This window comes from Hordeum vulgare, chromosome 7H (assembly GCF_904849725.1).
Source record: "Hordeum vulgare subsp. vulgare chromosome 7H, MorexV3_pseudomolecules_assembly, whole genome shotgun sequence".
Classification (NCBI taxonomy): domain Eukaryota; kingdom Viridiplantae; phylum Streptophyta; class Magnoliopsida; order Poales; family Poaceae; genus Hordeum; species Hordeum vulgare.
The window spans coordinates 4781356-4803438 of record NC_058524.1 but is presented as its reverse complement, the minus strand read 5'-3'; the positions used below and the strand labels follow the sequence as shown (position 1 = coordinate 4803438).

General features: G+C 45.0%; 1 protein-coding gene across 1 annotated transcript; it reads left to right on the top strand.

The window, feature by feature from the left end:
• The first annotated feature begins 16044 nt into the window (after positions 1-16044).
• LOC123407155 (aspartic proteinase nepenthesin-1-like) lies at positions 16045-17439 on the top strand. The gene has a single exon (XM_045100225.1). The coding sequence runs from the start codon at positions 16045-16047 to the stop codon at positions 17437-17439; it is 1395 nt and encodes a 464-aa protein (XP_044956160.1).
• The last annotated feature ends 4644 nt before the right edge of the window (positions 17440-22083 follow it).

Here is a 22083-nt window from a genome sequence, read left to right as displayed (position 1 = left end):
AATCTTTTCTAAACGGTGGTTTCTTTGAGTGGGCCCATAACCCACAGGTTTTTCCCAGGATCTGTTATAGCTCTTGTAATCTTCCGGAGATCTTTAATTCTTTTAAACTATGACATAAGTATGAATTTCATCAGTCATATCCCTTCTCCAAGATCTATTTGATTTAATTCTCATAGTTGGCTCAACCTTTCATTCTTCTTTGTTCCGGAGGTCTCAGTAATTCTTGGTGTTGTTTCTCGTCATCATTCTCAGTTTGTAATTCGAAGGAGTGTTTCTCTCAAATCTTAGTTCATTCTCTCAGATATTCATCATTTTAGCCTTGTGTTATCATCTGGAATTGTTTTCCAATCATGAGTGATTAATTTCTTGCTATCCGGTGCAATTCTGAGTTGTTTTATTTCTCGTTCCTCTGAAGGCCATCATTTCAGAAGACTTCTTCGTTCTCAGCTTTCAGCTTTCATCCTCAATTCTTCTCCATTGTTGTCTCTTCGTTCGTCCCTCGTTTATTCTGGTGCCTTGTTCTAGTTTTCTCTCAAGTGGCTCGTGATCTCTTCATTCTCATGTATCTCCAGTCATACATGGTTGCCTCATTCATTTCAATTCTCACCGGTGCCTCTTTCAAGATTTCTTCTAGTTTGTGCTCATATCTCTCCTTAATCATTTCTAGAAGAATAAGTTGTATGCTAGATCTGTTGCTTGTCATCAATTTAACTTGATGAAGGATAAGCATAACATAATTCTTATTCTTGTCCTTCCTTCTTCCAAGAGATCTCAATTCTTCTTCCGGAGGGGCTCATGATATCAATTCTTTTCTCGTGTGCTTATCTTTTTCCGGAGTTCCAAGTTCTTTTAAGTTTCTCTTTGTGAAGCTTCAACTAAATCTTGGAAAGGTCATAACCTTATTGTTTTCTACCTTCATATCATTGCTTCTTTCATTTGTATACGGAGGTCCTTCTTGGTGGTTCATCAAGGATGTGATTCATTCTCATGTGTTCTTCAAGATTCCTGTTGGAATACCTCAAGTATCCTTTCTCTTGCATTCCCAAGTGCATTTGTTCTTCCTTTATCTTTTGAGGTGGTATTATAGCCTTCTTGTTAGTGTAGGAGCCTCGAAGAGTTTTCCTCTCAAGAATGAGATAATTAAATCCACCAATTCTATGATCATGAGATATTTCAACCCATGATTTCTTCATTGAGCTAGCTTGGCTTAGTTTTCACCTGAAGCTTTCCCTATGGATGTTGCTATCATGGTGCTTGTCTTAATCCAAGTTCTCAATGTTTCCTATTGGTGTAAGTAATTGTTCATATTCTGTTTCTTGTAATCTATCCTTGGTTATTTTAGTGGTTGGTTGTCACCTCATATTGGTTGAGATGATTTTCATAAGCCCACTACTATCTTGTTCTTTTCGTTGTTGGTTTTCCAACTACTATATCAATTCTCTGTCCGAAGGCTCTTCAACTCTGTTGTGATGATAGTTGTCATTGTGTCTTCATTCTCTTCTTCCGATTGAGATAGTTCCTATTCTATTGTTCCGAAGGCATTGTGATGTTGCTCTTTTGGGTCTATCTTGTTGTTCTATCAAGATCATGGTGTTCCCTTGCTCTATTTACTTGTTTGTTGTGAATATTGTCTAATTCTCTCTTCTTATCGAATTTTTTTGTCCCATTTTCCTACCGAAGTGCTGCCGAAATTTTCCGTGAATTTTTGCTTCTTTCTCATTTCATTCCTCATCGCCTTGCAACCTTCAGGGATCATTGTTTCACTCATTGTCAAAGAAGCGACTAAGTTTTACCTCTTGTTCTTCCTCATCCTCTTCCCCCTTTCATTCTTGGATCTCGGGGCGAGATCCTCTTGTAGTGTAGGAGTGTTGTGACAGCCCGATGCCGACGTTCCAGAAGCTTCCCCTTTTCTTTCCGTTTCCGTCATGTGGGTATTTTCAGTTGCCGCATCATCATCGCATCATGCACATTATATGCATTGCATTGGCATCTCCGTTGCCGCCCGTTTTCAAAACTTGCATCCGTTAGTAGTTGCCGGTCCTCGTCGTTGTCCGTTCTAAGTCCGACCGCACACGCACGCGCCCGCGGCACCGTCGAAACCCTGTTTTTAAAGAGCGTTTAAAATTTTCTCTCATCGAGGTGAAACTTGGCACGCGGTCGCGATTAGATATAGCTAGGCCGCCTGTCGAATTTCGTCGTGATCGGAGACCGTCTGGTACCCGAACGGTCGCCCGTAGCGGTACCGTCTTCGGTTATTCGTCGGACATCTGTCGGTGGTTTTAAATCGTTGCCACGCCGCCCGTTCTCCCTCTCGTCTCTAGACCTCTACACAACACGGTCACTGAGCATGTCCCGCGTTCGGAATCGTCCGAATCCGACTCCGCGGCTGGATCCGGAACGCGATTCCGGTTAACCGAGCCCCCTGTTTGTCTATATATAGACCCTCTTATTATTTTTGGGATAGCTACCTCTCTCCTCCTCGTTTTCCGCGCAGCCTAAACCTAACCCTAGCCGCGCCACCTCTCCTCTCTCTCCCCAGCCCCGCCGCCGCGGGCCCGCGAAGCCCATCCGGGGCCCGCCCGAGCCCGCATCGCGCCGCTGCGCAGCCCGGGCCGCCGCCTTGCCCGAGGCTCCTCCCGCGCCCAGCAGCTCCCGTGCTCGCCGGCCCCCTCCCGGGATTGAGCCGCCGGAGCAACTCGCCGCGGCTGCCAGACCCGGCTGTCGCCGCCGCCGGTCAGCATCCCCTCCGGCCAGCCAGATCCGCAGCCCCGTCTCGGAGCCCGCCGCCATGGCCGACGTGTACGGCCGCAACAACAGCAGCGGCTACCCCGCGCCTTCCCCGTCGTCCTCAGGGCCATCGCCGGCCGCCGCCGTCGGGAACGGGTGGATCCTGCCCAGTCCAGGCCGGATCCAGCGCTCCTCGACTTGCCCTTGCCCGCAGGAGGTCGGTCGCCCAAGCCCTGCCGGCGGCAGCTGCGCGCAGGCAGCTCCTGCGAGAGGAGGACGACGGTTGCGCCCCAACCGCTCCTGGGCCGAGTGCCGTCTCGTGGGCCTCGCCCAGGCAGGCCCGCGCCAGGCCGGCCACCCACGTGGGCCGCCTCCTCCTCTAACTCCCCAGCGCCCCGGCCTCTTCCTCCCCTGCAACCTGGGCCGAGCCCAGCTAGGGTGAGCAGCCCTAATCCCACCATGTGCGTCTAATAGTATTTTGTCGCTGCCCTTTCGGCCCATTCAGGTTTTTAGGAATAAATAAATTCCAGAGTTATACGTATATTAAAACGTTCGTATCTTTTTATCCGTATATCGGACCGCGATGAGTTATATATGCTTTTCGGGTAGTTTTACGCGTAGGACCCGTCTATAAAACTTGCATAATTGTTTGACACCATTTAGCGTGCCGTATGCATAGTTTTACTTGCTGTCCTAATTTGTTTTGCCCGTAGTTTAATTTTTTCGCGTGTGTCCGGATTGCCCGTATGCCGCATTAGAAATGTCCATGCTCTAGGGAGCTATTTTCCATGTATTTCAGAGCGGTCAAGTGTATTTTTGCGTGTAGGGTTTGCCCGCTAGATTATTTTTCGTGTCTAGGGTTTTTTCCCGCATTAACGTGTGGCTTTATTTTGTATTGCAAACCCCACATATTTTATATGTTTCCGGGGTAGAAAAATCCCATGGATTTTTCTGTGCAATTAGTTTTAGCATTAGAGCAAGTTAGTTCGCGAGATATTTTGCCGTGTTGCCCTTTTGTTTAATTCGTGGGATTTATTCCGTGCGTCGTTTGACGGAGATGTCAACTAGGAAGTTGTGCTTGGATGTTTTGTCTAGCTCCTACTATTATTGGTTGAAATAGAAATGCATGTTTAGGTGTTGTTTGCTTGCCCGCAAGTTGCTAGAAATAGTTCTGTTTTAGAGGAGCTGAAATATTTCTAAGTCTGGAATCTAAGTCTGTTTTAGAGGAGCTGTTATATTTTGTTGCTGTCTTGTCTTGCTTGCATCTATAGATCTGTAGCTCTTTTGAGGTTGGTCCAATGGAGTTAGTTGTTCCCCTTGTGTTTCTCTAGCATGCTGTTAAGTTTCATGCCATTTGGAGTCCTGTAGCTATAGGTTTTGCTGCTGTCAATATTGCTTCAGGCTGAAAACTGCACTTTCACGAGGTGTAATTTTCACTAAGTCTGGAATAGTGTTTGAGATGCCATGTTGTGTCTTCTTTTCCTAGCGATCCATGATGCCATGCTAGTTCTTGTTAGAAGTTAGTGGTAGTGCTTTTTGCCCTCTTCCGTTCCATGCCTTGTTTGAGCATATCGGAGTGGTGTAGCCGTAGTTGTGGGGTGTAGAAGATGCTATGTGGCTGATTTTGGCAGATTGTTGCGTTTTCTTGTTTTGCTCGTAGTTTTCGAACCCTAGCTCCGATTTGATCGTGTCCTACATGTAACTTGCTTAGAAACTCATGTAGATTCATGTTCTCTTGCTGTTTGTATATGTTGAAGTGCTCGTAGCCGCGTTGCACACATTTTTGCATTCATGCCATCATATCTTGCGGTGCTTGTATCTTTTGAACCGTAGCTCCGTTGGAGATGTTCCTTATGTGTAGATTGCTTGCCATGACGCGTAGAATCACGTGAACCTATTTGTTTTGCTGTTAAACAACCAATTAAATGCATTAGTTCAGATCTGGACAGAATTGTAAATTAACATGTGAGGTCGTCTCGGAGGTGCTATATGTCATTTCCGACCTCACTTAAAATGCTTAGATAGGTAGTTTAATTTCCGCTTCACCTCTTGCATGTTTAACAACATTAATATTGCCGTGTAAATAACCGGGAGTGAACTAAATAATTAACGTGGAGTTTTGTCAATATGCAACTCGAGCATATTGAACTTCACTTAAGGTGTAGTGTTTGATTGCGTGAATTGTCATGCCGTGCCTTGCATGTTATCAGCTTCTCATGCATCATATGTGTTGTGCATCTTGTGGTGAATATCGTGTGTTGATGCTTGTTTCCGTTTCCTCCGTATCGATAGAGTTCCGCAAGCGTGTCGGATGTGAGGACCCGTTCGACTATGTCGGTTCGTCTGCTTCACGGAGGCATTCTTCTTCCAAGCGGGATCTCAGGCAAGATGATCATTTCCTCAGATACCATTACTATCATTGCCATGCTAGTTATTTTGATGCTATCGTTTATGTCTTGTTGCCTACCACATGTTAAATCTCAGCCTCTCAACAATGCCATGAAACCTTCAACCTGTTCAACCTAGCAAACCACTGATTGGCTATGTTACTGCTTGCTTAACCCTGTTGTTAGCGTTGCTAGATGCAGGTGCAGTTGCTTCCATGTGATAACATGGGTTCGTTGTTATATCACCATATTAATGCTATTTAATTTAATGCATCTATATACTTGGTAAAAGGTGGAAGGCTCGGTCTTTCTAGCCTGGTGTTTTGTTCCACCTTTGCCCCTTAGTTTCGGCTACCGGTGTTATGTTCCATAAACGAGCGCTCCTAACACGATCGGGGTTGTTATGGGGACCCCCTTGATAATTCGTTTTAGATTAAAGCTGGTCTGGCAAGGCCCAACTTTGGTACTACATTTGCCTAAACACCTAATAAAATTGCATAGGGACTTTCCGGACCCCGAGGATAATTTAATCAACCCCCGGGCCAGTGCTCCTCATGAGTGTTGGTCCCACCTGAGCGATGTCCGGCGCCCCTCTGGTCACCCGGAGGTTTAGCGATCCCGACGTCTAGCTCATCCGCCGTGTCCTGAGAACGAGGTACGCGACTCCTATCGGGATAGTCCACACGTCGGGCGGCCTTGCTGGATTAGTTTTACCTTTGACGAGATATCTTGTGCATCGGGATTCCGGTGATGCTTTGGGTAATCTCAGAGTTGAGGTTTTCCATTAGGGAATCCGACGAGATCGCGAGCTTCGTGATTGAGGATTTCTATGCGGCTTGTGGTAATTTGTGATGGACTAGTTGGAGCACCCCTGTAGGGTTAAATCTTTCGGAAAGCCGTGCCCGCGGTTATGTGGCAACGTGGAAGCTTTGTTTAACACTGGTTCTAGATAACTTGAAGTTAATTAATTAAAATATGCCAACTGTGTGCGTAACAGTGACTGTCTCTTTTGTGAGTTCCTTCTCCGATCGAGGACACGGTGGGGTTATGTCTGACGTAGGTAGGTGTTCAAGATCATTCATTTGATCATCAGTAGAAACGTCCGTTATGCGTAGATCTCCCCCCTCTTATTTCTTGTACTCGTAAGTTAGCCACCATATATATGCTTAGCCACTGCTGCAACCTCACCACTTAACCATACCTAACCCATTAAGCTTTGCTAGTCTTGATACCTTTGGAAATGAGATTGTTGAGTCCCCTGTAGCTCACAGATTACTACAACACCAGTTGCAGGTACAGGTAAAGGTAACTTGACGCGAGCGCGTTGATTGTTCATTTGGAGTTGCTTCTCCTTCTTCTTCATCGATCTAGGATGGGTTCCAGGCCGGCAGCCTGGGATAGCAAGGATGGACGTCGTTCTTTCTTTTCTCGTTTGTTTTCGTCCGTAGTCGGACCCTGCTCTTACTCTTGATGTTTATGTAATGTACTGATGTGACTCTGATGTAGCTTGTGGCGAGTGTAAGCCAATTCTATTATATACCTCTTCTTTTCAGTACATGTACTTGTAACGATATCCATTCTTGCGACACGACGAGATGCGCTTCTATCCCTGACGAGGCCTTCGTGCCAAATTGAGGATAGGGTCGCATCTGGGCATGACAGTTGTGTTGTGATATCTTCCCGTGAGTCCTTAGGTTTGATCGTACGCATTTGCGTGTATGGTTAGCGTACGATTAAATCGAGGGCGTCATAGGTAAGCTCCTTCAATCCCTCCAATTAGTTTTTGCAATGATTTTGTATTTGTGTAAATTTCTTTTGCACTAGGTGTACGTATGTTTTGAAGTAAAATTTATTTTGTGATTGTTAATAGGTGTAGTTTACGGTGTCTCTAGGTGTAGTTTTTGGTGGCTATATGTATAACCTAGGTTTTGTTCATATTATCCGCATTAGGTTTATGCCTAGGTTCAGTTCATATTATTCGAAGAGGCCGGTAATAATTTTCTTCATATTATGTAGGATGTTTCGTCCCAATCAATATCCGGGTCTTGATGACTACTATGAGCAGAAGCATCGTGCGGTGCTAGTTGAAAGAGGAGAGGTAATTATGATTTTGTTGATGATTATTTTTATATACTCCATGATTTGTATATTTTCACAAGTTGAGTCCATTAACAAATTATGCCTTTGTTTGTTTAGGTTCCTCCACTACTTCGTTTGAGGGGGCACAACCCCAATGAAACTCTTGTATATGACCCTCGTTACGAGCCATATTTTAGAAGAATGGATCTTCTTCAATTTGTGCTCAACTTTAAAGGCACACCACCATGGTTGAACGCCACTGCCCTAACAGCACTTACGGATCGATGGAGGCCGGAGACGCACTCTTTTCACCTTCCTCTTGGTGAGATGAGCATAACCTTGGAGGATATTGCTATGATCTCCGGGCTTCCTATCGAGAGCAGGGCTCATACAGGGAAGGTTAGGGCCGCCGGGTGGCGACAACGGGTTGCAGCATTGGTTGGTGTTGAACCCGAGCCATGGATTGATGAAACTAGGAAGGATCCTAGGGCATCCGGTGTGTTGTTCTCTTGGATACAGAGACATTTTCACAGATGCCCAAGCGATGCTAGTCCGCTTGTTGTGGAGAGGTTCGCGAGAGCTTATCTCTGGAATCTTTTGACCCAAGTGGTGTTTCCGGATGGCACTGGGGACACAGCCTCATGGATGTTCTTGGATCCGCTTCGTGACTGGGATATGACGTGGAGTTGGGGTTCGGCGGCACTAGCCTTCTTGTACCGTCAGGTATGGCTTAATATTATGCATTTTCATTTTATTCAATGGGATATGATGCATTTTCATTTTATTAAATCTGTAGTTGGATGGAGCATGCATGAGGAGTAAGCCGACGTCCTGTCTTGGAGGTTTCGTCTGGGTCCTACAGGTTTGGATGTGGGAGCGTATCCCTGTTGGCCGAAACTTCAGCCTTGCTCCGGAAGAACCCTGGAAGTACCCGTTTGACGGGGACGAGGAGCGATACCCCACTATCGCACACACATGGGCTAATGTCCAATGGATGAGTATCGCGGCTATGGGGCGGTATAAGGCATACATAAGCGAGCTTGACATGCTAACTTACGAACAGGTAAATGCTTTATCAAATATGCTGATTTTTTTTCATGGATGGTTGAGTGACTTGTTGTTATGTAGGTTAATTGGAGGCCGTACACGGTACTTAGGCAGTATCCTCTGAGCAACATGTGCCTTCGTGACCAACATCTTTGGCGTGTGCGGTGCCCGATGATATGCTTTTATGCAGTGGAGTGGCATCTTCCTCATCGTGTTTCAAAGCAGTTCGGGGTACAACAACGCACCCCGCCGGATTACGTCGAGACAAGTGTGAAGCTACATAAGTGAGTCTTTTGTATCACGTGTTTCTCCTGTTGATCAATGTCTAACATGAAAAAATGAAACTGATGTAGTATTCTAATTCTTTGTAGGACAAACCGGCAAAGCAATAAGACTGTCATCAATTGGGAGGAGCACCACATTACTTGGGTGGACATGTGGAATGCTCAGAGACAACATCGAGTTGAAAATGATGAAACACCAGACACTGACGAGGCGGCATACTTAAGGCATTTGGAGTGGATGCGTACAGAGTACAGAGTTATCCATAAGGCTGCCTGGACTCGTTCCGATTGCTTGGACTTACTGCCGAGTGAGGCTGCTGATGCTGCATTCAACAATTCAATTAGGGAGACAGTTGGAGCGCATCTTGACTATGGTCCTCTCCATGACCGAGTGGTACGTCCCTCCTTTAAAATATAAACAAGCGTCATTTATTCGTGGATGGTATGTCACATGTGTTTTATCCAGGACACGGAGCTATGGAGATGTATCAACGAGAGTAACGTGGTCCTTGCCCGTGCCCCATGTCCACAAACGGACGGACTTGTTAGAACTACTCTGCAGGTTTGATGCCTTGTTAACCTTTGTTTTGTCATACCTTTGTTAGCATATTAACATGTCATTATCTTTTCCTTGCGCAGAAGGTCGCCAATCGGTGCTGCACACTAGCGGCTTTACTTTCTTGCCACGGTGTTTCGTCCACCGATGTGAGGGCACGTGCGCAGTACACGATGGATGTGCAGTCTTCCGCTCGTCTGTCTGCCAGCCGGCCACGGGCCTCTTCCGCTCGTCCGTCTTCGAGTCGAGCACATGTTTCTTCTAGCCGAGCACATGAAGAGGAGATTGAAGAAGAAGATGAGTCCGACAACGAGGCCGCGGATCCGTACTTCATTGAGTTTGGGGCTTCGCAGATGGAAGATGCTCCGCAGTCAAGTCAACCCACTCAGCCGACGGAAGAAACACGTCGAGCTAGCTCAAGGAACATCAGACGTCCTGGCTGGCAGAACATTCTAGAGGGCTACGTTACTAAGGGCAAGATGGCTGCAAAGAGAGGGAGGAAGTGAAGTATGTTGCCTATGTCGTATTCTGAGTGTTATGATGTTGTCTGTTGAACTATGTTTTCTGTTGAACTATGTTGTTTGTTGAACTACGTCTGTTAAACTATGAACTATGATGTTATGCTGAGTCTTATGATTTAAATTATGGTGTTATGCTTTGAATTATGGTGTTATGTTTCGATGAATGGTGTTATGCTGTGAATTATGATGTTATGTTTTGATGAATGGTGTTATGCTGTGAATTATGGTCTTACGATTTAAACTATATTCCATGAAATATGTTTGTTGATCAAAACAGTGAAAAAATCTTGTTTTGGGGTACTGGACTAAGGAAATGCCAGGAAGCTTGGCGTTTCTGGTTGGGTCTGCAACGCCAGCATGTCTAGCGTTTCTGCGCTGGGTGCAACGCTGGCCAGGACCCCAACACTGCGGTATTGGACTAAGGAAACGCCAGGGAGCTTGGCGTTTCTACTTTGGTCTGCAACGCCAGCCCCCTTGGCGTTTCTGCTTTGGTCTGCAACGTCCAGTAGACTGGCGTTGCACATGAGGCCTGCAACGTCCAGTAGACTGGCGTTTCTGCTAAGGCCTGCAACGCCACGGTCTCTGGCGTTTCCAAAAGGGTCAAAACGTGAAATACTTTCGAACCGAGTTCGTTTTGTGATGAACTTACGCCTTAAGGATCAAAACAGTGAAAAAATCCGCAGGCCCGGGCCGAGTGTAGTGCAACATGTGCCTCCGGCACAGGCCCCCAGTTGCTTGGGGCCCCTATTTTCCAAACACCAGCACAGCCACAGACCAGGCATGTAGGCCGCAAGCGCTTGCACCGTGGGACTGGGCGCAGGAAAAACAAGTCCTACAAGATCTAGGTTCCAACATCGAGGCGACTTGGCATATCGGTGTCTCTTCATCTGCAGCAATCAGAAATTGATCCTTTCCTTAGGACAGCAAAGACCAGGAATAATTTGAGACTGAAACTCACTTTTACTAGCCATCGCTTGAAGACACAAGGGTTGGCGACCCCGTGAAGCTTTGACCATGAGTCCGTGAGTTCCGTTCCATCTATCAGTTTGAATTTTGAACTTTGCCTTCCTGTTATACTTTGTTGGTTTGACTTTTCTATACTAGACGTTTACTGTTCTAAGATCAAACCATGTCTTGATCTGGAAAATCTGAATTTGGCTATCAAAATCTCAAGGAAAAATAAGAAACTTGGGATTTTACTCAATATATGAAAGGTGCTATGGGTATGTCAGTATTGAAAAGTCCCACGTGTCTTCCAATGGCCAGTAACTTTAGATTCACAAGTATCATCCGATAATCAATCACAAGTTCCAAGATTGAATTCGAAAGAACACATCAAATTTTTGTTGTTTAAGTAAAAGCTTTGCAACTAAATAGTATTGAATATGTAGGATTCTTGAAATTTCGGTAAGACGTTACAACATATACAATACACTATTATTATTCTACCTTTATTGTAATGTAGGCCATTTTTGAGTTTAGCACAGGACCCTGATTTTGCCGGCCCGGCCTGATGAATAAATTAATAACGAGGCTGAATATACTATTTTAATGCAAAGCCCGTTGATAAGTTTTCTTTTTCAAAGGAAAAAAAAATTCTTCCATCCCAAAATATAAGATATTTTTGTAGGTCAGGAGGTAGTACCAATTACATCCGACGTCTTAAATTTTAAGACGGAGGTTAGCACTGCATCCGTAAAAAAAGGGAAAATTCTTACCTCCCGCCGGTTGATCCGAGCAATCTATCCACCGCTTCCTCGGCCATTGATCTTGTTTCAACCGACAGCCCAGATCGTATCCGCGCGCCAACGGAGCAGAGACCTAGCGAGACCGTTTCCTGAAACTGGAGCATTGTTTCACGAAACGGTTCTGAAGCTGGGCACGCTCGCGCTCGCTGCAAGGAGGCGGCGGCTATCGGATCTGGGAGGGCGACGATGCGGCCGCTCGCCCCCGACGTCGGCCGCTCCTGCCGCAGTCCCTCCACCACGACGCCGGCCGGCCCTTCCCTACCGCCACCGCCCGCGACGCCAGCCGCTCGCCTCCGACGCTGGCGGCCCAACGCACACTGCTGCCAGCCACTCCCGCCGGTAGCCCGTTCGCCCCGCCGGCCGCCCCGCCGCCTAGAGCTCGCCGGCCGCCCCGCTCCGCCGCCAAGAGCTCGCCGGCCGCCCCGCCGCCAAGAGTTCCGTGCTCGCTAGGTAGTGGTTCTGCAACTTGACCTTTGTTGCAAAAAATTCCTGAAACATGACCTTTGTTGCAAAAAATTCTCCCGCAAAAACGAAAAAAAAAATCCTGCAACAAGCAAATTGTTTCTGAAACTCGACCGTTGTTTCAGGAATTAACAGATCCAAAGTTTATTTCTTGTAACAAAGCGAAAGTTTCCGCAACTCGAGCGTCGTTTCAAAACCATGCGGCGGGGATGCAGAGCGTTAGATCGCCATCCGACGGCTAGCTAGGTGACGGATAATTTTTAGAAATCATACGGCGGATGCGTAGCGTTCCCCTAAAAAAAGATAGAAAAGTGTTTAGATCAGTATGGAGGGAATACGAACTATACGACATACGTCTTTGATACACCAGTCTTGTGTAATGACGACATGAACAACAACGATAGTCTAAAAAACAACCGGCATGAGCTAACAAAACAGGATAGTTTATGCCCGGGTGACATCACGAGCTAGCAACGTAATCGTGAGCGATGTCAAACAAAACCGCGTTAAGTACAAGGTGATGGCTTAATTAGCTGTTGCCAATATCATACCGACCAACACGGAAGTTTCCTCCATCGCCTTCCTGGGTTATCCGATGCGCACATTTCAATGTATACAATGCTGGCAATGCATACTGGCTGTCAAGCATGCATTTCCCAATGTTTTCATTGGCCAATGTCGTCGCTTCATTACCTGGTGTACACTGCATGCCATCGTCAGAGAGAGTGCAAGGCTGGCCCGTAGTGGGTAGTAGCATAAACTAATATTATACATGTAATTATTAGTGTATATATTATCTTTATAATGTATAGTATCATACATTAATATCTTATATAATCTTATTTATTATCATACAAGACATCCAACAATATAATAATTTTTTGACTATTTAGTATAATATTTGTTATGATAGTATATAATGATTTTATACTTAATCCTTTTTTTTATTTAATTTTATGTCATCTTATGAAAATTGCTTAGTTGACATACATGGTACCAACTATAATACTTTCACTGCAACAGCCTAACAAAGATCGGCCACGCTTAAAGGATGCCCTCAACATTCGGGTCGTAGAGCTTCAAGCGCTCTTTTGATTACCAACACACATGTTCCTCATGAACAGTAAAATTCCAAATAATAATAAAACAGTTTAAGAAAAAATGACTTTTATAAACGCTGATTGTTGTTTCAACTGCGTGTAAAATTTTGTGATGAAATGACATTTATGGAGGTCTGGGTACAAAAATAAATGCTCCAATGTGCTTCCAACAATAGTGTTTTCGGACCACCTGGACCTCCATGAAAGTCATTTCCTCATGAAATTGAATAAGCAGGTGAAGAATTCATCGATGTTAATCACAAATAGAATTCAGATATTTTCTGAAATATATTACTAATTTTTACTGTTCATCAGGGAGCATGTGAGCTTGGTATCAGAAACTACATGTCAGTAGAAAATGTCATCTCCCTTTGAGAGGAGACACATAAACAAATGGCGCTAAACTGCGATTTGATCTCTGATATTGGGGGTACAAGTTCATCCAGCCTTGTATTAAATCTAAAATTTTATTATGTATGTTGTCCGCGGGCAGGGTAGGTGCATTTGTCGTTTCCCCTGACAAAAGAAAAACAAAAATACTAAAAATATGATATCAGATTTTAGTCATGAAAAATAGAGCGTTGTTTATGGCACCTTGTGTTGGGCGAGGATGGCAAATTTAGATTGCAGGACTGGCAGTTTCATGACAAATAATAAATTGAGGCGGATTTGTGATGCTCGCCAATTAAAGTTGTCATCCTTGACAAACATAGTTTGCTGTGAAAAATGTTCGATTCGCCATGTCTAAAAAACTGGCATTTGCTAGATATTCCATCCCAAGAAAAAATGTGTTTATTGACAGCAAGGCATCAATCGTGAAGCTTCAAAGATCCGGTCATGACTCTTGAGTATGAGTACTCATGTTTCTCAGAGAGAGAAAATAAAAAATGCTTGTTGCAACAGTCAGCTTTAACCCTACAGAAAACACTAAAGACTAAAATCATTACGAATTTGACTTACTCAAATAGAGGTGTTAACTTGTTGTTCATCGAAATATTTTTATGACACGGTGATGATGTATAAGCATACTTATTCCGCGTTGAAATTCTAGTGTTGTTTTAGCCGGGGACGCGTGATAGTTAACTCCTACCAACCTCCTCACTCGGGGCATGCGAGTACTGCTTTGCTTCGAGGAAACTAATAAAATCTTGCAATAAATATGTGATTTCTGTATGAGTAATGTAAATCTATGGATATGCGCAATCTCAACTTCACATATTTGCTAGCCTCTCCGGTTGTATGAATAATACAATTCAGCATCGAGCAACTCAAGCAAGATTTTGTTGAGCATAGGTGTGCCGTCAAAGGGGACAACTAGAATATATGTGCTAGTTGAATTCAAGTTTTAACTATTTTATTTGATAACTTAGTTGAATTGTAATATTTAAATAAGAACTATGGTTGTATTTGAATATTTTCTATCATCTACGATTTGCTGTTATTTTAATATAACGCTCTATCTTTTAGTGTGTCTGTCGGACTGCTACGTGCTGTTCGCTGATTGCAATATTTTTATGGGTCTCCTGGACAGAAATCGGCCATGGCGCGCTAAAATTACTGAATGACGTTGTAAAACTATTTTAGCGCGCAACTTTTTTGAGCACGTGTTGGAGATGCTCTTAGTGCGCCATCTTTTATTTGCGTCCATACTAAAAATATTAGGGTAGAGCAGGGCATGGTTCACCGACCTGAGAAGTGGTCATGCATCCAGATTGTGATATACGATAATGCTTTGACCGAAAAATAGTCCGTATACACTGATCTTACGGACTAGTAATACCCATCTTGAATAAACTAATTAACATCTTAATGTTCAATCACTTTTGCTTGGGTATACCCCTCCTCCTTAAAACGTAGAAGAAAAAACGCATATCCATCTCGTATTGTATATTACAGACAATCATACGTATACTCACCTTGTATTGCATACATACAACGGTCTGTAGTATACAATATAAGGTAAGCATACGTTCTCCTTTGTATGTTTTTGGGGAGGGGGGTGGGTGTGTACCGAAGCACACTGGTATACGTTTGTGGATGAAGTGACTTTCGTATTGGTACTAACTGGGGCGTGGAGGGGAAAACATTCCTTGACTGCAGCTACAGTAGTCAGTAGACACTGTTGCAACGAGGACGGTTCGGGGCGTGCAGATATTCTGGCTACGTCCAACGACCTGCATATGGATAATGTAGTCGTGGACAGTGTATCGCCATCAGTACAAGGCATGTACGGTTCTACCTCGGCTTACTTGCTACCAATACCATACCGACCAACACGGAAGTTATACCTCCGTCGCTTTCCTGGGTTACCCTGTGCGCACATTTCAATGTCCACAATGCTCGCAATGCATAGTTATGGAGACAAGTTATTTTATTCTCTTTATTTTGAAGCTGGCTGTATTTTATTTTATTTTTGTGGGGTTTAAAGCTGGCTGTCAAGTGTTAAGCATGCATTTTCCAATGTTGTCATTGCCCACTGCCCTCGTTTCATTATTTGGTGTACACTGCCATCACACAAACTGTAACTAATATCTGGATCGTAGAGCTTCAGTATTGACAAGATCGTAGTGCTCTTTTGATCACCAGCACACATGCTCCCTCATGGACAGTAAAGTTCGAAGGATAATAATAATAATAAAAATAATAATAACAATAATAATAATAATAATAATAGAGGTTAAATAAAATGATTTTCGTATTATAAACATTTGATGAATGTTTCAACTACGTGCAATATTCTGCCCCACGCCTTCATGAATGTCATTTCATCATGAAAATGTGTATACAGTGATGAATTCACCAATATTTATCAAAAAGGAAATCAGAATTTTGATAAATATGTTTGTTGATTCCCCTGGCAAAAGAAAAATGTGTTTATTGATAGCAAGGCGTCAATTTTGAAGCTTCAAAGATCCGGTCTTGACTCTTGAGTATTAGTAGGGAAAACAAAAGAAGAACTTGTGTAATGACGACATGAACAAAGATAAACGACCGGCATGAGCCCGGGCGACATCCACTAGGTAGCCCGGCAGGAATGCAGGATACATACACTATACATACAAATTAAACAGGAGTAGCTATACAGGGTACATACAGTGCAAGAGGTATAGCCGTCGTCGGAGTGCGGGCAGCAATGGCGGCTCCACTTCTTTTTCTTCTTCTCCTTCTTCCTCTGGCTCCCTCCCTAGTCTCGTCGGTCGTCGTCGCACCGGCTCCCAAGCCCGGCAAGTTCGTCACCAAAGAGCTCCGTACGACAATCAACAAGTCCGTCAAGGATTACATGTCACAGAGGGCAGGCCGTCCCGGGCAGCGCAAGGACGGCGTGCAGCAGACGGGCAGCCCGGCGGGGGACAGCTACAGCCCCTTCATCTTCGACCTCTCCGTCGGGACCTCGCCGCAGACCCTCCCCGTCATCATGGACATCACCACCGACCTCGTCTGGGCAAAGTGCGAACCCTGCCCTTCGTGCCTCACGCTATCGCCATCGTTCCAGCCCGGGCACTCAAAATCCTTCGCCGAGGTCGGCTGCGCCACCCAGACTTGCCAGCGCATGAGCGAGCGCGACTGCACCGGCAACGACGTCTGCAGGTACACAACGGACTACATGTCCGGCTTCCTCGCCACCGACACGTTCAGCTTCGGGAGCATCACGGGACCGGGACGTACAGACGTGCCGGGCGTGGTGTTTGGCTGCAGCGGCAACGTCACGTTGCCGGAGCAGCTCGACGGCGTGTCCGGCTTCGCAGGCTTCAGCAGGGGGCCCCTCTCCCTCGTGTCGCAGCTCAACATCTCCAGTTTCACCTACTTTCTCGCGCCTCCCGATGATGCCGGCGCCAAGAGCTTCGTCAGCTGGAGCTGGGGCGGCGCCGCCGACGACAACGATGACGCTGCACTAGTGCAGACGACAACCACGGGGCGAATCAGCACGCCGCTAGTGCCGGCCACAAAAACCCAAAACCCTAACTGGTACTACGTCAATCTCACCGGCGTGCAGGTCGACGGCAAGCTCCTGACGGCCATCCCGGCAGGGACCTTCGACGTCCAGCGTTCCGGTGGGGTGTTCCTCAGCACCATGCTTCCCGTCACCTACCTCACCGAGGCAGCGTACAGCGTCCTGAGGCGGGAGCTGGCGAGCAGGGTCCAGTCGGAGGGCGTGACTCCATTGAGGGGCTCGGACGGGGACCTGTGCTTCCTCACGGAGGGCTTGGCCAACGCCAAGGTTCCGACGCTGGCGCTTGTGTTCGACGGATCTGACGCGCCGATGGAGCTCAAGGTGGAGAACTACTTCTTAGACTTGGGCGACGGGTACACGTGCCTCACCATACTGCCGTCGCCCCAGGGCTTGCAGAGCTCGGTCCTGGGCAGCATGCTGCAGGCAGGCAGGAAGCTGACCTACGAGATCCATGGCGATGGCGGTGGCACGCTGACGTTCGAGACGTTGGAGACGGCAGCGGGTGCTGCCGCGCCTGCGAAGGTGCCGCTCATGATAGTGGCCACCACTCTTCTTCTCTGGGCGCTCCTCCTCTAGCTAGTTCTAGTACCGCAAATAAATTCCCGACTTCTGGGCGCGTTATGCTACTACTAACAGAATGACCCGTGCGTTGCAACGGGAAAAAAGAAATTCTATCATATTTTACTGCGTCATCAAGATATAGTATCACTTTCATGTTCATGAAATCATGAACAATTTTTGAAAATCATGGACATATTTAAAATCGTGAACTCAATTCACGATCATTTTCTTAACCTCAACAAAATATTTTTTGGCTGAGCAAACTGCATTAATGGACCATGTATGAGCTAGATTGATGAATGATATGTCTCTGTTTGACCTAGCGTAGCGGTGTTTTTCATAACCAGTAGAAACCATGACATCAGAATAAACATAGTTGTGTATGGAGGCAAAATAAACATTTAGTCATCTTCATATAACTTACAAAAACTAACCTATAGAAAGTTGTGTCAATTTTTTGGGGCACAACATTGTACAAAACATGGAAACTTTTTTCTTACGCGACGCGTGAGGGACTTAATAAAATTATAAAACAAAATCTACAAATCTCCTAATGTAATCTCTACGTACGAGACAATTTGTTTTGTTTGTTATTTACGTATCCGCTTTAATTTTTGCAAAATTTTTAAATAATTTGATGGACATTTTTTTCAAATTACTAAATATTTTTTGAATACACGATCATTTTTTCAAAATCGTGAATATTTATATTTCACTAACATTTTCTCGAAACACTTCAAAAAATAGAAACGTTAAAAATAAAATAGTTGGGCAAAAGTTTTTAAAATGCCCCATATAAAAAAGGTATTAATGAAGGATGTAAAGACAATTTCAGAAATAATTATCATGAAAGATAATATTATATTTGAAGTCTACATATTTTTTAAGCTATTTCATGTATAACTTTTGAAATTTAGAGTTAGAGTTTTAAAGGTATGAATATTTAAAAATATATTTGAATCTGCAAAAATAGAAACATTAAAAAAAATTGTGTCAAAGTTGCAACAATGCAGCTCTAACTTACGCCAGCTTGAAATCAAGTAGAAAAAAGAAAAAGAAACTCAATGGTGGTGGGGGTTGCACTTGGGTATCCTGGATGGAAGTTGAAGGCTCAAGCCAATCGGGCTACTATCAATCTGTTGTATATAAAAGGGCCGAGCGCTAAATGAAGCAAACCCACTGGGCCTTGAATTTAAGAAAAAAAAACGAAGCGTTTTCTTTACTTATGCGTGGCACAGTGGGTAATTCATGCCAACTTTAGAGGTAATATTAATGACGAACGACAGAAGCACTAATTGCTTTATTAATAGGTAAAGATATTCAGCTGGAGAATACGGACTCGTTTATTATTGGATTAAGCTTGGTATATGCATATGGAATTATATGGTATCGCAGGGCTAATACGTAAGTAAATAGGTAATGAAATGCATGACCTAAACTTAGGTCAAGATCGTAAGATTTATTATGTTCAAGTTTCCGTTTTGCAAAACTATCCAAATATATTATAAAAATCCATCACAAATACTTAAGCTCATGTTTAGGTAAGCCGATGCACAGCACTCGTCTTACACCTTACCAGCCGGGTGTAAGACGAGCGTATAAGTAGTGTCCAGCCTTTTTTGGGCCTTATAGCCAAGTATGCTTGCTACTCGGCTTTATCTTCGATTCATGTGATGTTCAGACATAATAAAATTATGTTGAAGTTTCTAAACAACAGAGCGGCTGCTATCATTGTAATAACTATAAGAGCAAATACAATAAGGTACAGTCAGCAGGCTGTAAGGATTAAAATATTATATTTTTACTGACTTGAATGAAAGAAAAGAGGAGAGAGAAGGAAAGCGAGCTCTTCGTGAATAGCCAGCTCTAGCACGTGCTCCTAGGTGCTTTGTGAAAATGAAAGATGGACATATATGACAAAAGTACACTTTTTTATAGCTACCTATTGTACAAGCAAGCTATAAGATGAGTTATAAGACTGCTTATAGCCAGCGGTTGGCTATACTATTAACCAGGCTCTAACAAAGTATCGGGAATGCTAAAAGTCTGCCTTCAGATTGCTTGCCATTCCGATCGAAGACCCCGTGCACGTTAGATCCCCGTGCACGAATCCTAAAGCATTCTCTCCCACAACCTTCTTCGGCTGACACTACGGGCGCTCGGCATACTTATAGATGTCGAGAGCCACTCTCAGAAAACACGGTTTTACGACAATTAACTACATTTACTGATAGTGGCTTATAGGGAACAAAAAATGCACAGCAAACGCCGAAGATGCCGAGAGACATGGACGGCAAGCAAAAGCCATGCGACATGTCCGTTCGCAACTGACGACGCCATCACTTTTTGTTATCTAAATCGAGGGACACATTTATACACTCGGTAAAAACTTGTCATAGAAACATTTAAACCTGGCATATGGTACCACTTGATCAGGTTGTCAATAAAAGTGCCCAGATGAATCTTTTTCGAAAGCAGCCCTCGTAAACGAATGACATAATAAGAGTTAAAATGCTCAAGTGACACCTTTATCGAGCGTTCCCTTGCAAAATAATAACATAACAAGAGTTAAAGCGCTTAGGTGACACCTTTCTCGAGGGGTTACCTCGGAAACTAATAACATGACAAGAGTTAAAGTGCTCAGGTGAAACTTGTACCGAGAGTCGCGCTCTGAATTCGGCGCAGAACTCGGCGCCATCCTCCCGTTAGTGGCCTTTTTTCCAAGCCTCGAAGATGTGGACCGGTCGAGCAAGTTCCGACCCCTGCAAAAGTAACCATCAACCTTAATTAATGGAGATGCACCGTGCGAAAAAGTTAACATCTCATTGCACATACCATGTGTTGTTTCAGAGTGGTTAGGTTCCGGCACCCGTGGACATTTTGGTGCCTGGCATTTTGGTGCGTTTGTTACCCTTCTCCATATGTTGCGCCTGCCATGCCGGGTCATACCACATGTGAGCATGGGCCTCCCAACAATCTTCCTTCATCCAATGTTCTCTCGGCTAGTCCGACAAAATTGAATCATTGACTGATGCATCAAAAAAGGTGCAGATGACTCAAAGTACTAACAACCAATAGTATCACTTACCACCGACAAGTATTCTTCTTTCTCCAAATTTGTGTGGCAAGAAGATTTCCTTGTCATGTTCCCACCCTTGTCATCGAGCAGCCGACACTGCATCAGGGCCTTGTACCGCAGCGTGTGCTTGACGTCGGGGAGTATCTCCCGGGCTGATTTCGCGAGGGATTTTGTTGCCTTCTCTTTCTCACCATCCACGCAAGAAAATGCTTCCTGCAAGAAAGCATACGGAAGTTAATTACAAGAATTTGTATATGGAACAATGAGGTGGAAAAGATGCTTACATGAAAACCATTGAGGACCCGGACGGCCATCATATAAGTAACATGTTGTTTTTTCCACTCAGGTATTCAAATAGTCATCTCTTTTGCCCATATTTTAGGCAAGACTAGAATGTAGTAATATAAGCTTCTAATGGTCACTTGTAGTAATAAGATATAACAATTTGTAACATACTGTACTGTGAAAATAAACAATATTTGTTGTATCTATAAATAGGCTATATATTTTTATGTGTAATAAAGAACTGACTTCTACTTGATCCGATCGTTTATTACAAGTAATATCTTATAGATGTCTTCTCAGCTAAATTAATTATAAGAAAACGTTCTAATTAAGCCGACTGATTTCTTCTGTCTTTAAGCCGTCTCGAGGGGCTGACACGCGTCCCTTGTAACCACTGAACCGTCCCTCTACCATAAGGTCACAACCTTATATTCTCCCTCAACCTCATCTTCTCCTTTAACCGAGTCATCTTCCTCCTTCAGATGTGCCCGATCTCCCCTCTCCACACTACCGCTTTCTTCCTTTCCCCGAGCGCCTCACCCTCCATAACCTCTCTCATCCCGGTCGGTGGAGCTGCTGCTTCTATGAAGGAGGTGCGCCGCTGCGATGCGGGGGAGGCCATTTGATGACGAGTGACAACAGAGCCGTGCTGCAAAGGGGCCGGCAATGGGGTGTTGCAGGCCCACCGATGGCAGCAGTAGCCGGTGAGGTTCCAGACCAACCCCATCGCAACATCAATGTTCTTGCAAGGGAGGGGGAGGTCACCAGCTTCTTCCCGTGCTTCAAGCGAGTGGCTGTGCTGTAGACAGGGGTTCGCTAACCGTTGTCATGAAGCATCACCGGAGGGTCCCTGGAGCTGCAATGAAACACCAGGGTGGGAGGGGAGTCGTTGTAGCTCCGTCGGAGTTGCAATGGAGCATCGTTGGAGCTCCATTGAAAGCCGCCGAAGTTGCAATAGAGCATCGACGGAGCGTCATTGAAGCCCCGCCGGAGCCGCAAGGAAGCTTGGCGCGGTGGCGAGCTCGGTGTTTCCATGAAGCAGCTCAGGTGGCTCCCGGCGCTGCGATGTGGTGCTCGCCGGCTGCTCTGGGAGCTGCGTGCACTCTTGACGTGGATGCGACAACACGTGCTTCGATGTTGCCGTGGGTGTTGTGCTAGGGGGTGGGTTGCTCTAATCGGACATGCCACATGCGCCTAATCGAACGGCCAGCCAGGCGGATGATTTCAGAAATCATCTGGCTGATCCGTAGCAGCTCCCTTAATTATAAGGTTATAAGACACATGTGCTAGATCTT

Bases quoted from the DNA above. Each gene is read 5' to 3' on its own strand.
- LOC123407155 (XM_045100225.1), top strand. From the start codon at position 16,045: ATGGCGGCTCCACTTCTTTTTCTTCTTCTCCTTCTTCCTCTGGCTCCC.